Source organism: Akebia trifoliata, chromosome 14 (assembly GCF_017979445.1).
Source record: "Akebia trifoliata isolate Shusen 1 chromosome 14, ASM1797944v1, whole genome shotgun sequence".
In the NCBI taxonomy this organism is placed as follows: Eukaryota; Viridiplantae; Streptophyta; class Magnoliopsida; order Ranunculales; family Lardizabalaceae; genus Akebia; species Akebia trifoliata.
In genome coordinates, this window is record NC_141388.1 from 7393044 (window position 1) to 7412089 (window position 19046).

A 19046-nucleotide genomic window follows, 5' to 3' on the forward strand; every position below is an offset into this window, starting at 1 on the left:
CACATCACACTTTATTAATTTCGAGATGACACATCTAACTGTATAATAATTGAAGCTTTAACCATTAAGAAATTCACAACTCACTACAAGAATATTAATTTATTGCTACGACATTTACTGACGGCCACCAAGAAAACGTCGTTGTAGCCTAAATTTTTTATTTATTTATTTTTCTTCAAAAATTTGGTTTTAGGCACGTACAGCGTTAGTTGTGTCTGTCGTAATACGTTGCTTCAAACCAAACGAAATTGCAATTTTCTCTTCGATCTGTTCTCTCTCTTTGTCTCTTCAATCGGGTCTAATTTTCGGATTCCCCTGTATTCATCTCTCCATAAATAAACAATATCACGCTCTTTCTCGACTCGATCTCTTCTGGTTCATCTCTTTTAATCGACCCATCAAGGTAATTCTCTCTCTCTCTCTCTCTCTTTATGTATGTGTGTGTGTGTTGTGGATCTAGGGTTTGATGAAGACGAGAAAGCTTGCTTTTATTTTTTCTATTGATTCAAGAGATTTAGGGAATCGATTTTTCAGGTAATTAGGGAACTCTGGAGAAATCACATTGAGATCGACACTTCAAGAAATCCGATAATTTGATTAAACTTGTTAGTCTGCTCTGTTTGATCCTAAAATCAGCTCAACGTGCATCATTTCCAATTCATTTTTTCAAGTAATTTCATTTTCCTAGCATGGTGTATAAATGAGATGTTTCGATTTGGAGAAAATTTTATTGCTGATTGTATTTCGATTTTGTACATAGGATCTATATCAAAAGTTTCCTTTCGTGTTGAATTTTGTGGTAAATTTGATAATTTGTGTAATTAAATGGTTTGGAGAAATTTTTATTGTTGATTGTATTTCGATTTTACTTGATTTTGTAGATAAGATTATATCAAATTTTTTCCTTTCATGTTGAATTTTGTGGTAAATTCAATAATTTGTGAAACCTAAGTTATTTCATTTGTTTTTTCTATATCAAAAATGCTAAAAAGTGAGACACGTATTAGGAGTAATGCGGCCTTTTCAGATGACATTATCCATTGCGAGGATTCTTCACAAGGTCTTCGTCCAAAGAAAGGAATTTTGTTGAGACCTTTGGTCCCCTAATTGTCGAGGCTAGAGAAGAGGAAGCAACCTCTGAGAATTATACTGTTTTCTTAGTTTTTATTTATGATAATTTAGAAGTTACAATTATTTGGGACCAAATTGCTCTTACAAAGAGATAATTTAACATCTACAAACTATTTGAAATAAATACGGACAATGAGAGATCATCACCATAATCATTTTCAATCATCATCATCATTATCATAATATTCTCATAGTGGTAGATATTTTAGAGACTTTAGTCAATTTATAGGATACAATATAGTAGTATCACTCAGGTAAGATGATATGCATTATGAATGAAAACAAATATTGAAATAAATTATGATATGTTCTTGGCAAAAACTATTAAGTTATGTATGTAAGCAATTGTTGTATGTGTTGTACATAGAGGAAATTTTTTGTAAAATGGAGTGGCCTTTTTTACGTGCTTTACCAATGTTGATGCCCCATGGAAATTAATAAATTAAATAAACGTGAGCATTATAGTTTCCTCTGCAGGGCAAGATAGGCCTCACTACTATGTTTGGTTCTTCTGAAATTACTTGATGAGATTCAAATTATCATTTATATCTCATAGCTATGTTATATGTGCACATTGTTGTGCTTGCTGTTCCCTTTTCATACGTACAGGTTAGTGAGTTCGTTGTTCATAGTGGATTATCTTGAGACGTCGTAACTTTATGGGAAGTCATCCTTAAGCTTAGAGCATTCCTTATGTTGTGAGATTGTACACCCATTCTAGGGAGTGGGATTAATGGGGTGTCACCTACAGAAGATGGTCAGAATATATGATGTTATGGTTATGATTTTCTGTCTATTGTTTGTCCATCTGAACCTTGATGCAATCAATGTTCCGCATGATCTTCTAAAAATTGTTGAAGAAGATTTATCTTGTATCTATACTCATTAGAAGTGGTTTTTCTTCCCTTAACCCCAGCTTATCAATAAAAAAAAAAAAAAATGTGGGCTGCTTTATGTAACCCATTCTTGTCCAAGTCCAAATTGCATGAGACAATCAATGTTAAGAACTTTACTCAAAAATAGAATTTGAGGAATGATTAACACCCAAAGGAGGAATGAAAGCACAGCTAAATACACTTGTAACTTTACTTATCCCATTTTCTAATCTTAAATAGGTTACTCAGATACAAGTATATGGTGAGCCTGTAGATGAACGTATAGAGAATCTAGCCGTGGGCCCATCACATAATGTGATTTGTTTTAAGGGATACATTGTGAATGACATTAATTTTCACACAAAAGAGCGCAACAGACAATGAAAGACTCAAAACAGTGGTGTGTTTTTTCCTAATTGAATGTTTGTTTGATTATTAGAATTGGTTTTAAATGATTACACAAGCTAGTGATTGATTGTGATCCGAAAAGATTGAAGTTCATAAGCTATTTCATGATTCTAGTACATTAAGAGATTCTTGTTTTTGGCCAAAATCATACATTTTTCTGATGTTTTTGTTGTCACCAAGCAGGAGAAAACATTTTGAACTGGCAGGAGAACTTTATGTTTTGATGGCGGGATATCTTCCATTTGATGAGATGGATCTTACAACACTGTACAGCAAGGTATATTATTTTCCCAGTTGTATGGTTTGGTCATCTCTCTCACATACACGACACTACGACTTGGAGTATCCTACTAGGTAACTGTTTTGTGATTCTGTCAAAAGAACTTGTTCCGTTTTATTTCCCAATTTTTTTAGGTGTTCAGAAACTCTTAAAATGATGTTTGTTTTTAATGGGAGGAACTGGAAGTACATTGTAATGTCGGCTGGTGTTTAGTTTTTAAAACTTTTTTTGTGCAAAGTATTTGTTTTTTTATAACTTAGTTACTCACCATCCAGTTTATCAAACAACCATATGTATCTTTCACCACAAGAAATAGGATCTATAGCAACAAATAACCCTAGCTTCTAATGGGAGCACTTTGTTTTGAGTGCTTATACCTTAGTGTTCCCCAGAACCAGATCTTGATGATTCCTCTCTTTTAAGGGTCTTTTCTTCTTATTTTTGGAAATGTTCAACACCCTACACTTTACCCTACGCTTTACCAAACATGTTTTGTTCTACATGGGTTAGAAATATTGAAATGGGCTGATTTTTGGTGATGATGATCTCTACGGTTAGAAGATCCTCCTCACCAAAAATCAGCTCATTCCGAAATTTCTAACCCCATGTTTACAAGTTGAAAAATCATGGACTGTCCATTTTTTGTAAATCATTTTTTATAGGATTAGAAGTTTTGGAATGGGCTGATTTTTGGTGAGAATGATCTCCTCGCCATAGAGATCATCCTTACCAAAAATCAAGGAGATCATCCTCACCAAAAATCAGCCTATTCTAAAACTTCTAACCCATGTAGGACAAAACACGTAGGGTAAAGTGTAGGGTAAAACGTAGGGTGTTGAACGAGACCCTATAATAATCATTAATCTATCCATAAAAAGATGATTAATTTGGAGAGTTGTCATTGGTACCCCAACTTTTACTTATTACACCAAAATATCTTAAATTATTTATCACTCCAATTGAAGATTAAAACACACTATTTGCAATCACTTTTTCCCACGCCATCCCGGCCCAACAAAATAATTTTCTCACCTCTTAATGTTATTTCTCTGGCGATTATCCTCATGTCAAAACTACAAATCAACTTTCTTCTTTTTATAATTTTCCAACAAACAATGAAAGAGTGGAATTCATTTTCCCAAGAAATTTACATTTTCTTTCAAACGATATCCTGCAATTATATTGATATCCCAACAACAAGTCTACAATCTCGACCCTCCACACCACACATTATTGATTTGGAGATAAGAAGTTTGTCCAGATCGGACGATAATTGCAACTTCATTAATTCAGATAATTCACTTGTGGTCATTAATTCAGATAATTCACTTGTGGAAAATGTGCTAAGTTTTTCGAACCCCACACCATTAATTGATGGACCTTTGACGCACTGTGTATAATTTGAGTCCGACAGCCTGCTTCAAATTTTGAAGAAACCTCTTCGTTACATGACATGTGGCATTTTAAATTTATTTTACATCTCTATATTTCCGCCAAATTTTAAACACCTCCTCAGAAATGCCACGTTAACTCAATGGAGAGGATTTCTTCAAAATTTTGAAGCAGGCTGCCCGCTGCAAAGTTTTTCAATATGATTTAAAGACAAACATGTCTACAAATAGTACAATTCTCAGCCTTCATTACCTTGCAAATTCACAAATCCGAAAAGATTTGCTGTCGCTTTCGAGACCCCACATGTTGATAAGATTTCAAATCTTTTTATTATTTGTTTGGCCACATAGAAAATCATGTGTAATAATCCAAGGGGTTGACCTAATGGCAAGTCGAGACTTGATAAGATCCTTAAGAAGAGTAGGTCAAATGTTCGAAATCCCAAGTGTTGTACCCACTTTTACCTCCTAATATTATTTCTCTAGCTATTACCCCCCCTATAAAAACTAAAATTCAACTATTTTTTTTTTTATAATCATTTTTCAAGAAATGATGAAAGGGTAGAATTCGTTTTCCCAAGAAATTTACATTCCCTTTCAAACAAATATCCTGCAATTATATTGATATCCCAACAAGTCTCCACCCTTGCAATTCGGAATATAAAAATTCAAGTTATATTCGATTTTGGATTGCAAAAAATCTAGTCAAAAATTTGATAAATGAAAAAATATGCGGCATATACCTCATTTGTGTTTTATCCGTTTCATTCCAAAAGTTCAAAAATAAAAAATTTGGCCATATGATAGTGATGGTGATGATGGAATTGGACATGTTAATGATGATGATAATAATGATAGTGGTGATAATGTGGACATTAAGATTATTGTTCCATTGATTTTTTAAAGAAAACCGAAATCAAGGGATAAATCATCAATTTGAAAAATTAAGGTGTAATTTCAAATAAATGTACAAAAAAATGTTGTTATTTTTTAAAAGATAAAATGGGCATTTGTCACGTAAAAGGTGGATCCCTCCAAAATTTTGAATCATGACCGCTTCAAAGTCGACTTGTGTTACACATCCCAACTTACAAGTTACACTTTGCAACATACAACAAGTTATAGCAGCATTTTTTTCCACCAAATTTTATAAGAATTCGTAAAAGTCATATAATTCATAAAAAATGCGTTTTATTCTGTTTAAACTAAAAATCCTTGAATTATTCAGAATAATTCAATAATCTAGAGAACAAAACTTTCAGTTGAAAAATGAAAAATTCATAAATTTTTCAAGAATTAAACGGGAGATTGCTAAACAAGGATCTCCATACTCCGCACCACACATTATTGATTGGAGATAAGAAATCTGTCTACCATTATACACTAATTGCAACTTTATTAATTCAGATAATTCAGTTGTGGACAATGTGCTGGGTTTTTCAGACCCCACACCGTTGATGGACCTTTGAGGTGCTGTGGACTCAATTGAGTCCAACTTAGAAGCGGGAGCTTGCTTCAAATTTTGAAGGCGTTTTGAATTTATTTTACACCTGAAAAATTTTAAACACCTCCTTAGAGATGCCACGTTAATCCAATGGAGTGGATTTTTTTCAAAATTTTGAACCTGGCTGCCCCCTTTCAAAGTCTTTTCTGTATAATTCAAAGATGAACAAGCCTACAAATGGTACAATTCTAACGCTTCATTACCTCTAAAATTCACAACTCCTGAAAGATTTGCTATCGGTTTCTTAGATCCCACACTGTTGGTGGTCCTCGTGATATGTCAGTTAAAAAATTGAACAATAACTTGACTAAGTTTGTAAGATTTCAAATCTTATTAAGAGTCGTTGGGCCCACATGGATAATCATATGTAATCCAACTAGATTTCAAGGAAAAACTCATATTAAAACAAAATAAAAAATAATAATAGTTATTTCAAACTTGATCCAGAGTGTTAAAAGTGGAGAGCTATCGAACTATAAAATTTAAAAGGTTAAAAATAAGAATCTTGATAATCTGACTACCCCCACGTGGCAAGCTCAATCGACTATCCTGATGTGAGAAGTTCGGAACCATAGATCTGTGCTCCTCAATATACACAATTGCACTTCACTATAAAAAAAAGTGTATCCCGAGGGAACTGTGTATACCGAGGAGCACAAATCTACAGTTTCGAACTTGTCACGTCAGGTAGTCGATTGAGTTTGCCATGTGGGGTAGTCAGATTATCACAACTTTAAAAATAGTTAAAAAAAATTTAGTTGTTCTAAATTGGCTTCCTATAACTGTGATGACGTGACAATGTTCACAATTCATAGATTTTCCTCGAGATATAAAAAAAAATGGTAATGTGCAGATTGCCAAATTTGCACTGTGTCGTAGGAAGTTAGTTCAACATCTTTCTGTTTTTTTTTTTTCTTCCCATCTTTTCTTTTAAAATTAGTAGAATTTTACGTGTCAAATACATGCATGTGGCATCAAATCATGGTTTTGGATGCCACAAGGTCATGCTGATTAGGAAACTTTCCATATTAACTTATCGAGGAAAGCGTTTTTCTTATAAACTTTAAAGTTGAACTAGTCCTACCAACTTAGTAAGATATCGATTCTTACTAAGGGTTGTTGAGCTCATCTTGAGGCAACAAAAAACATGATTCAATGCCGTAGGGTTTTAAATTTGGGAGTTCTAAGGCAGTTTGGAACTGTCCATTTTCAAAACCTTGAATTAATGCCAAAAGTAATTATTATTATTTTTGTTTTGAATATGAGTTTTTCTAGGAAATCTAGAGGGGTGTGCGCTGTTGGAATGCCAATGTAGTAATCCATTAAAATCTTAAGGAAAGTAGTTTTTTTAAAAACTTTTGGTTTTGTTAATGTATACCCTAAGAGCACACATAACGTGCAATAGACACACTCTGGAAATAAGCAGGGCATTTTCCTTTGTTAAAAAGGATTTTTTGTAATGGCATTTTTTTATGGTCCCTTAATGCGTGCCCAAAAAAGGACACACGATAACAAGACCAACAAACTCTATCATAAGGTCACTGCTGGTAAGAAAGTGTTAGGTTTTTGTATCCCGACACCATTAATTGAGGTCCTCGAGATCTGTGTTTTAACTTGGAGTACAAGTGTAACTTTATTTTTCATCCAAGAAATTAACCACACCTCATGGAAAATGTGCTCGTCTCGCATACAGGCCCTCGACACCATTGATAATCCTCGAGATCTGTGTAGAATTTGTATTAAATAGGAGCTAGCTCCGAATGAAAGTTGCAACACAAATTAAGCTGAGCCATGGCTGCAATGCAAACATCACTCTCCTCTTCATATGTTCTTGTGTTAGTGGTGGTGATCTCATCGGTGCTTGCTAATTGTGTGTCTACTAAGGCCTTAGACCTGCAAAGGGAGTATTTGAGTATAATCCCGGACTTGAACAGTGAGGGAACTCGCATAGGTATCATCGCTGTAAAATCAAAGGAAGAAAAAGCATTCTTCGATACTGATGCCTTTGAACCTCACCCACGTTTTCCATCAGTCGATGTAGCAGGTGTGCTTGAACTACTTTCCTTGCATGTCTTGGTTTAGTTAGTTATTTAGTTAGTTAATGAAGGACAGTTATTGTTTGGGCTGTGATGCATTCATGTAATAGGGAGGCGATATCGTGTGGGGACAATCCATGGCAAGAAGATCATCTTTGTGAGATGTGGAGTTGGAATGGTAAACAAATTTATTCCCTACCCGTCCATCACCTTCTACATTTTTAGCTTCTACGTACTCCTTTCCTATATATGAGGTTGGATATATGTTTTTTGTTTGAAACAATTTTATTTTTGGAGGGAGGATTAAGCTAATTTTCTACGCAATGGCTCTTTGTATGAATAGAGGAACGCTGCAACCGCGACACAACAAATGGTGGATCTATTCAACGTGTCTGGGATCATCCATTTTGGAATTTCTGGTAATGGGGACAGCTCCTTATCCATCGGAGACATTGTTGTCCCCAAGAAATTTATTCACACAGGACTATGGGATTGGCTGGTCTGTTTAGTTATCAAAATTTTATATTTATTAATCTCTTTTCATCTTCTTGTCCTGATTTAGTGTTAATGATCACAAAGTTTCTATTTACGCTTTACAGAATTATGGGTCACCTTTAAAGAAATATGATATCGCTAAGTTGGACATTGGAGACTACAATATACCCCTGGGAGATGGGATCAATAAATTGGGTCGCATTGGGTTTAAGGACCATGAATACTACACGTCGGACCAGCCTAATGTCCCTAAATACATCGTTTGGGCAAACACAAGCTCGAATTGGCTTCGCGTGGCTAACAAATTGGAGGTCATATACATGTACTCTTTGCTTTCTTGTTTATTAGTGTTTCTTATACGGAAGCTACGATTAAAACAGATTTCAAATTTAATTTCTTCAGGGGATGGAACTGGACGAGTGTTTGGACGAGGGTTCTTGCCTTCCACGTAAACCCCAGTTGGTGATTGGCTTAAAGGGCTCGACCTCTGACATATATGTGGACAATTATGCATATAGAAACTTCCTCCATGAAACTTTCGGCGTATCATCTTTGGATATGGAGAGTTTTTCCGTAGTAACGGTAAGGTTTTTTTTTTTTAATAACTAAATTACTTGATCCTCATCATCAGAGAAGTCTTATCCCAGAATTTTTGGTTAATTGAATGAATCTTGTCTTCTCTATTCAATTTTTTAATCTTGCACATTTCTTCCAATTAAGGCTGTAAGCAACCCTAGTTGCATATTTGCCTATTATTATAGATCATTGTAATGGTATACATAAGTTGGTGCCTCTCAACATTTGATGTGTCTTGACTTTCAACTGTGGTGATTTGCAGACAAGCTTGTCCAATGGGTTTCCAGTGATCGTCTTTCGAGGGTTGTCGAACTTAGCTGGAGTTCCATCACAAATAGATTCGAGCAACATATTCAAGCCCTTAGCATATAGCAATGTTGCCAAAGCAGTCCGTCAATACATCAAGGTGTTTCCTAAAATATTTGGGGATTCTAAGATAGAACCTTTCATTTCTATGTAACCAAGTGGAGCTCAAGGGCGGTAGTAGTAGTAAAGCTGGACAAAATCCCTATGTAATGGACATGTCATCCTCTATTTATGATAAATAAGTCCTTGTATCACAGTTAAATCCCTAGCTACTTTAATAACATGGAAACAACTCAAGGATTTGGGAACTGGTACATCAACCATTGATTCAAATCCTTGATCAAATAATATTACAAGAATATTAAATCAAACATACACTATGTGAAAATTGGAAAATTCAACAGAAAAAATTGACGGGCCAAGGCCCACGAATTTTAAAAAATGAATTTTGACAGTCTAGGACCGTCGAAATTCTAGATATTCGAAGATTTGATGGCTTAGAGCTGTCAAATTTCTCCCATCCTTCATTAATTTGATTGTTTCTGGCCGTCAAAAAGATAAATTTTGATAATAAAATTTTTGACACCAATTCTACCTTTTTGTCTGTCAAATTCTATGAAATTTGACGGCCCATGACTGTCAAATTTGGGCTTTTTTCACATTGTGATACTAGTGATGGAAACTAGGATATAATTAGTTGCTTTGGTTAGATTGGGAAATCACAATGGAATCTTCGTTCTCATATTTTAAATTAAAGATGGGGGCTTTAAAGAATGAAGTGATGGGACCATGTTTCAAAATTTTGCACCATTTGGGAATTGTCCGTGACATTTCAGTTTCAGCCGAGACCAAGATGAAATATAATATTCTTGAGAATGGTTCCAATTATCTAAAAATATTTGGGTCGAGACTATTTGTATTTTTCTCCTAATTGAAACATTGCGTTGAGACAAGATTTTAAAACTTGGGTGTGACTTCCTCATGGAGTTGTAGTGTAGTGAGGCGTCTAATAAGGACATGTTTTTCATGAAGTGCTGAGTTTTTACTACACTACTCAACAAGTTTCTTGGGTTTTGATCAAAATGACCATTGTAATAATAATTTTAGAGAAATACTTTTCGTACTAATTAAGTAAAATTTCAATCTTTCAAATGGTCCTTGGGCTCACATGTAGTATCAAATTGGCAATCAACCACCACAACCTTCTAGTTTTCATGGAAAAATTCAGATTAAAACATTAAAATAAAATAAATAAATAAATTTATTTTGAACTTCATCCAAAGTGTTGAAAATGGATGGCTATGAAACTCCAAAATTTAAAATTAAAATAAACCGGTGAAAAATAACTTGTTTTTCAAACTATGTTCTCTACATTCCTGTGGCATCAGAGCATGTTTATAGATGCCACAATGTTTTAAATGTGAAAGTGGGGACTCAAACCACTTGTAGTGGACTTTCTCTTGTTATAAAGAAGTCTCATATATTTTTCGCATGCCTTTTATACCTCCATCTTCCTAATAGACTAATAGAAAAAGACCTAAATACCTTTATCCTCAACTTCAAGCCAAGGCCCCGGATTTTTCTTTCCAAAATCAATCATCTTCAAACTCTTCAATATCCATTGTGTAATTTTTTGATCTACACAATCATATCTTCAATTCTTATTTTCAAGCTAATACTAACCCCTTTAAAGAAAATTTTATATTTTTTAATGCAAAATCGTAGATTATTCTACCTAAAATTATACATTATTTTCTACCCAAACGCATTCATATTCTAGCTCTTCAAATTTTACTGTAAATTAATTTCAATTTATTCAACCTTATTTCTAGTCCTTCATGTTCTATATTCCTTTAACCTTTGTACAAAATCCTAGATTTTTCTATCCGAAATTCTATCATTTAGACTTCAGCAAAAATCTCATTTAGATTTAGCTTTGCAGGTAGAATTTGATACAGTCCTAAGGTTCAAGATGATGGTTAAAATTTTTATTGAATGAAGTTGTAGTGACTGGTTGAGTGCCTTTTTCACCAAAACATGGGGGGCATGTCCACTTTGAAAGTCTGTATCGTGGAAATTTAAAAAAGAAAAAATATATATATATAGTAATATTATTTATGTAATATTTTTATTGATGAAAAAGGCCTTCATTTCTCATTTCAAACTTTCGCCATAGGCCTCAAGTTCTATTGAGTCGGCCCTGGCTGCTTGGATTTCTATACCAAGACCGGATCCCAAGGTGACACGTGGTGTCATCCTAAGCCATCACAATTCATCCCTCTACAAACACTTTTGTGATATTCAATTTCTTAATTCTTTGGGATTCATAATGATAATACGAGATAAAATTGTATACACCCAATCCATAAATAAGGATGGCTAGAAATCCTATCAACCATTTCTTCCTTTCTTTTACATTGATCATGGGGGCATATAGGATGCCGAAAGTGACAATTGATATATTTCTCAGCTCTTTGTCAGGTTTGCCCTATGTATGCATCTCACAAGTGTAATTGCTTTTGAGAAAAGATCTAAGAATATGTCTAGGACTACCTCAGTTTGAGAAAAGATCAGATTCTTTACTAGGCTTAGTAGAATCAAGCCTTTGTGATGGATCCATATACTTTGATAGTTTTCCAAATTTTACAGTAGCTCTCACTGACCCAGGAATAATGAAAGTTTTAAGCCTCAATATTCAAACATCAGGATATAAAATGATTTTCAGCTCACAACCCTTAACTTTAGTATTCAGAATAGTATACAAAACTATGCAAACGACAATAAACTCAAGCACCTTAAATAAAACTTCATTAGAAGGAAAAACTTTATTATTACAAAGTAACATTTATAAATCAAATACACCAGTTCCAAAAAAGATAACATGAAATGAAATAGAACTCCCAGCAAGCTGGAACCTGGCAGGAGAAGGCCTAGCACAAATACCTGAAAATAAAGAACTTGAATCCATAGTTCAATACCTAGTAGAAATTCATTTTCCCTATTTTAAAAGGTCTATAATATTAACAGATGAAACTAGTTCAATTACTACAATACCTTTACAAAATAATACAACCCTTAGTAGGATATTTGTAAGTAGAGCATCAACAAGTAGAGATTTGAAACTTAATGGTATAAAAGATGAAACAATTCCTGTACCCTATTATCAAGATCTTAGAAAAAGTTTCAATCAAAATTCTCCTAACTCATCACCTACACAATCACAAATGCAAGATGACTCTCCACAAATCCACGTAATAGAAAGAAAAGAATTTAAAATTAACATAGCAAAGATAAACCTAGAATATTTAAAATCATCACATAGACAAAAATTTGAAGAAAAATCAGAAGCATATCAAGAACAAGTATGGGAATTTTATTATAATCATTTAAAGCAAAAACAAACAAACATTTCATTTATCGATTGGTATTATAATTATTTTAAAACTCTAATTATAAAAAAAATATATATAAACATTATCAAATCTAATATTTGGGATATCCCTAGGATAGGGCAAGTAAATTCCATACACCCCCCACCAACAAATGAAATCGTTATATCTATTCACAAAGACACAGTAATGGGATCACCTTACAAATCTATAGAATTTAAAGTATTAGAAAAGGAATAACCAAAACTTAGAAATATAGATAACCTTATGAAACAAAGCAATTATACAAATAAATATCTAAATTCAATTAGTGACCAATTAATAAGAATAGAAAAACTCTACATGCAAAACAAGAAGATTCTCAAGCAACTATTAAAACAACAACAATCGACGATTCAAAATTCTAAAATCATTTTTAATAGGCTTAAAAGTTCCAGATTCAACTGATTTTTGGTGAGGATGATCTCCTCACCATCGAGATCATCCTCACAAAAAATCAGCTCATTCCGAAACCTCGACCCTTAGATTACAAGTAAAAGAACTACGAACTATTTGTTTTTTGTAAACAACTTTTGAAGAGGTTAGAAGTTTCGGAATGAGCTGATTTTTGGTGAGGAAGATATCCTCATCATAGAGATCATCCTCGCAAAAAATCAACCTGTTCCGAAACCTCTAACCCATACATTGAAAAAATGTTTGGCACAATCTTTGGCTCTCTTTAGGGCCTCCGAATGCTACCCATATATATATATATGGGAAATGTTCAGCAACAAACATTTTGACAAACATTTTGGCAAAACATTTTTGAAAATATGGGTTACAGGTTTTGGAATGGGCTGATTTTTGGTGAGGATAATCTCTACAGGGAATAGATCATCATCACCAAAAATCAGCCCATTCCAAAACTTCTAACCCATCAAAAATGGTTTACAAAAAATGGACGGTCCACGATTTTTCAACCTGTTAACATGGGGCTAGAAGTTTTGGAATGGGCTGATTTTTTATGAGGATGATCTCCTCACCGTAGAGATCATCCTCACCAAAAATCAGCCCATTCCAAAACCTCTAACCCATGTTTTGAAAAATGTTTTGCCAAAATGTTTGTCAAAATGTTTGTTGCTGAAAGGGACCCTATATATATATATATATATATATATATATATATATATATATATTCTTCTAGGGAAGTAAAATTTGGGCCAAGTTGGTCTGCAATTGAGCTGAGCACATCGCCTAGACATCTCTGTTATTCATTAAGATGAACCATTCAATACAGAAGCCAAAATTGTCCACGAAAGCAATCAAAATGACTTTAAAATGAGAATCACAAAAGAACATATATAACATATTGGATAGCTAGATTTTCGTGAGTTATTAAAAAATAAGTGCTTATTTTGTAACTAACTTGACATCATAACTCAAAAACTCACTGACGTGGCAAGTGAAAGAATTGTAGATTTTTTCCCTCGAGATACACAACTACACATGTTTTATGGGAATGCGCAATTGAGTATCTCGAGGAAAAATCTAAAGTTCTTGCAAGATACACGTCACTTGAATTTTTGAATCACCCTGTCAGGTTGAGTTACAAAATCATTACACATACATAATAGTTAGCTAAATAAACTTTTTAATCTCCAATAATAAAAAATGCCATGTAGAGACCAAATATAAATTTGCATCTCGTCCTATGCTCTTGTCTCACCCGCCACCCACCTATAAATAAAATATATAGTAAATTTGCACCTACACATATGTTCTTGTTCGAGTTGGTGGAAAGAGAGTCCATATCTTGAGCCAATCCTTAGACATGAGTCTCAAGCAAATGAAAATACCCACTCCCCACCCCACCCGTAATAAATAAATAAAAAAACACATAATAAAGGTAAGGAGTCCACAATAAAGGTAAAAAGACTGGTATTAGAGTGATGTCCCGTTCCTATAATAAAGGTAAGAAGTCCAATGAGTACTCAAGCAACTTGTGCACTCGGTCCAATGAATTGGAACTAATGTGCCACATAGGCACCTAACATCGTAATAGGAATGGAACACCATTGTGGATGACGATTCAAAAAAGAACATACAGTAAATTTGATCGTGAAAGTGATCGAACACAATGTGAAATAAGCCCAAATTTGAAGGTCTTAGGCAGTAAAAGTTCATAAAATTCGATGGACCAATAAGTCCAATTGGCAATGAATTTTTCATTGTCAAATTATTTCTTTTCGATAGATTGAAATTGTCAAATTAATGAAGGATGGGCGAAATTCGACAGCTCTAAACTGTTAAATCTAAGAACATCAAGAATTTCGACGGTCTTAGACCGTCAAAATTCAGTTTATAAAATTCGTGGGCTCTAGCACGTCAAAATTTTCTCTTGGATTTTCCAATTTTCACGTAGGGAAATGTTCATGTTAAACTTTACAGAAACTGCCTTGGCCTTTTTTAAAATTTATCTGTACTAATACTTTGTAATACAGTCACATAAAAAGGATCAACAAAACAAAAATCTGAAATAAATTTATAGAAACAAAGTAGACGAACAAAATTCTGAAAATCAATTTCTCTAATGGGATTCGAACCATTCAAAATCTAACAATTTATACCAAACTTCTTTAGCCACAAAGATAATCACATACTTTCTACTATAAACCTTGGACACTACAAGTCTTTACGAAAAATGGGCAGAAAAATGATTTTCCATGAAGGTTGTGAGATGTATGATTATGCGTATATTTCCCACTCAAATTAAAAAAAATTTCACCTACGAGAGAAAATGATAACGCATAGGGATGCAACTTCGTTCGATTTGTAGCCAAATCAAAACCGAACAAACATAGGTTGATTACACTAAATAAGAATCAAAATCGAGCCAAAATACCTATAGAATCAAACCAAACCAACTTGAACTAAGGTGGAATGGGTTTGGTTCTATAGATTATCAATATCCAATCAACCTACTTCGAAGTAACATATTTTTAAGGAAGAAAAATGTAAATAAATAGTAAACATGAAATTTTATATAATAAATTATTAATCTATTCATAAAAGGATCATTAATTTAAAGAGTTGTTATTAGCACTCCCAACTTTTACTTATTACACCCAAATATCTTAAATTATTTGTCACACTCCAATTAAAGGTTAAGACACACTACTCGCACCCACTTTTTCCCTCGCCATCCCAACCCAACCAAATAATTTTCCCACCTCCTAATGTTATTTCTCTGGCAATTACCCATGTCAAAACTACAAATCAACTTTCATCTTTTTATAAATTTTCAAGAACCATTGGAAGGGAAGAATTTGTTTTCCTAAGAAATTATATTGATATCTCAACAAGTCTTCAGTCTCGACCCTCCGCACCACACATTATTGGTTAGGAGATAAGAAATCTGTCTACGATCGTACAATAATTGCAACTTTCTTCTTTTTGTCTTTTTCCCAAGGAATTCCCTTTCAAACGGATATCCTGCAATATATGAACATCCCGTCTCCAGTCTCCGCACCACACATTATTGATTTGGAGATAAGAAATTCTGTCCATTGAAGGACCTTTGAGGCGCTCTGTGTATAATTTGAGTCCGACTTTGAAGCGGGCGGCCTGCTGCAAATTTTGAAGGGACCTCTTCGTTACATGACACATGGCATTTTAAATTTATTTCACATCCTTATATTTCCATTAGAAATTTAAACACATCTTCAAAAATGCCGCGTTAATCCAATGAAGAGGATTTCTTCAAAATTTTGAAACGGACTACCAGCTGCAAAGTTTTTCAATATGTTAAAGATAAACAACTCTACAAATGATACAATTATAACCGTTCATTACCTCACAAATTTACAAATCGTGAAAGATTTGTTGTCATTTTCTCAGACCCCACATTGTTGGTGGTCCTTGAGATATCTCAGTTAAAAAATTGTACACTAACCTGAATAAGTTGTTAAGATTTCAAATCTTATTATTGTTCATTGGGCCCATATAGAATAATTACATGTAAGAATCTAAGAGGTTGGCCTAGTGGCAAGTTGAGCCTTGATAAGCTCCTCGGGGAGGGTTGGCTAAGTGTTTGAAATCTGTGTTGTACCCACTTTTTCCCATGCCACCCCAATCCAACAAAATAATTTTTCACCTCCTAATGTTATTTCTCTAGCTATTACCCGCATGTTAAAACTAAAATTCAACTTTCTTCTTTTTATCATTTTCCGAGAAACAATGAAGGGGTGGAATTCGTTTTCCCAAGAAATTTACATTCCCTTTCTAATAGATATGGTGAAATTATATTGATATCCCAACAAGTCTCTACCCTTGTTAGCAATTCGGAATATGACAGAAATTTCGATTTGTGAAAATTCAAGTTCTATTCGATTTTGAATTGCAAAAATCTGGTATAAAATTTGGCCAAAAATTTGATAAATGAAAAATATGCAACATATGCTTCCTATGTGTTTTATCCGTTTCATTTTAAAAGTTCGAAAATAAAAAATTTGGCCATATGATATATGATGGTGATGATGGAATTGGAAATGTTAATGGTGATGATAATAATGATGGTGGTGATAATGAGGACATTGAAGTTATTGTTCCATTATTTTTTAAAGAAGACCGAAGTCAAGTGATAGATCATCAATTTGAAAAAATAAGGTTTAATCTCAAATAAATGTACATATATTTGTCATTATATTTTTAAAGATAAAATTGACATTTGTCACGTAAAAAAGGTGGATACCTCCAAAATTTTGAATCATGGCCGCTTCAAAGTCAATTTGTGTTACACATCCCAATTTACAAGTTACACTTTGCAACATACAACACGTTATAGTAGCATTTTGTTTCCACCGAATTTTATAAGAATTCATAAAAGTCATATTATTCTTAAAAAAATGTGTTTAATTCTTTTCAAACTAAAAAATCCTTGAATTATTCAGAATAATTTAGTAATCTGAAGAATAAAACTTTTAGTGAAAAAAATAAAATATTCACGAATTTTTCAAGAATTAAACGGGAGATTGTTAAACAAGGATCTCCACCATCCGCAGCTCGCATTATTGATTTGGAGATACAAAATCTGTCTACAATTGTACAATAATTGCAACTTTATTAATTCAGATAATTCACTTGAGGAAAATGTGCTAGGTTTTTCAGACCCCACACCATTGATGAACCTTTTGAGGTGCTTTCTGTATAATTTGAGTCCAACTTTGAAGCGGGAGCCTGCTTCAAATTTTGAAGGAACCTCTTCGTTACAATATGACACGTGGCATTTTGAATTTAATTTACACCTCTATATGTCTGCAAAAATTTTTAACTCCTCCTTAGATATGTCACGTTAATCCAATGGAGTGGATTTTTTCAAAATTTTGAAGCTGGCTGCCCCCGCTTCAAAGTTTTTTCTCAGAAATTCACAACTCCTGAATGATTTACTATCAGCTTCTCAGATCCCACACTGTTGGTGGTCCTCTCTGATACGTCAGTTAAAAAATTGAACAATAACCCGTTGGTAAGATTTCAAATCTTAATTATTAAGAGTCGTTCGGCCCACATGGATAACCACATGTAATCCAACTAGATTTCAAGGAAAATGTCATATTAAAACAAAACTAAAAATAATCATTATTATTTCGAACTTGATCCAGAGTGTTAAAAGTGGAGAGCTATTGAACTATAAAATTTAAAAGCTTAAAAATAAGAATCCTGATAATCTGACTACCTCAAGTGGCAAACTCAATGTTCACAATTCATAGATTTCCTCGAGATACGAAGAAAATGGTAATGTGCAGATTACCACATCAGGACTGTGTTGTAGGAAGTTTGTTCAACATCTTTATGTTTTTTTCCTTCCCATCTTTTTTTCGAAGTTAGTAGAATTTTACATGTCTAATACATCCATGTTGCATCGAATCATGGTTTTGGATGCCACAAGGTCACATAGATTAGGAAACTTTCCATATTAATTTAGTAAGGAAAGTGTTTTTCTTATAAACTTTCAAGTCAAACTAATTTACAACTTAGTAAGATATTGACTCTTACTAAGGGTTGTTGAGCTCATCTTGTGGCAACCAAAAACATGATCCAATGCCATAGGGTTTTACAGGACAAAATTCTATAAATTGTTTAAAAATAAAATTAAAAATATATTATTTTAACTATTGAATTGTAAGTTTAAATTTGGGAGTTCTGTGGCAGTTTGGAACTATCCATTTTCAAAACCTTGTATCAAAGCCAAAAGAAATTATTATATTTTTTTATTTTGGATATAAGTTTTTACATAAAATCTAGATGGGCGCCGTGTTGGATTGCCAATGTGGTAATCCATTAGAGCCCTAGGACCCTTGGTACTTAAGAGTTAAAATCTTTCTAACTAAGAAAAGTGTTTTTCTTAAAAACTGTGTTTTGTTAATGTGTGCTCTAGTGCACACATAAAGTGCAATAAATACACTATAAGGATAAGCATATAAGGGTATTTTGTACACAAGATTTTTTGTAAGGGCATTTTCAATACAAAATACAAATTTCCAAGTGTATTTAGTGTTCATTAACTAGTTGCTTTCGTTAGATTGGACAATCACAATGGAATCTTTGTTCTCATATTTTATATTAAAGATGGGGGCTTTAAAGGATGAAGTGATGGGACCATGGCCAAAAATTTTGCACC

General features: G+C 33.5%; 1 protein-coding gene and 1 long non-coding RNA gene across 2 annotated transcripts; both read left to right on the forward strand.

The window, feature by feature from the left end:
- The first annotated feature begins 223 nt into the window (after positions 1 to 223).
- Positions 224 to 2997, forward strand: LOC147385937 (uncharacterized). Its single transcript, XR_015171673.1, has 2 exons — positions 224 to 403; positions 2598 to 2997. It is a non-coding gene; the product is annotated as an uncharacterized LOC147385937 (long non-coding RNA).
- A 4343-nt stretch (positions 2998 to 7340) lies between these two features.
- LOC147385938 (bark storage protein A-like) lies at positions 7341 to 9312 on the forward strand. Its single transcript, XM_086423901.1, has 6 exons — positions 7341 to 7633; positions 7736 to 7803; positions 7969 to 8124; positions 8225 to 8431; positions 8523 to 8702; positions 8959 to 9312. Exons 1-6 carry the CDS (start codon positions 7381 to 7383, stop codon positions 9154 to 9156), a joined length of 1062 nt encoding a protein of 353 aa, XP_086280027.1. The 5' UTR covers positions 7341 to 7380; the 3' UTR covers positions 9157 to 9312.
- The last annotated feature ends 9734 nt before the right edge of the window (positions 9313 to 19046 follow it).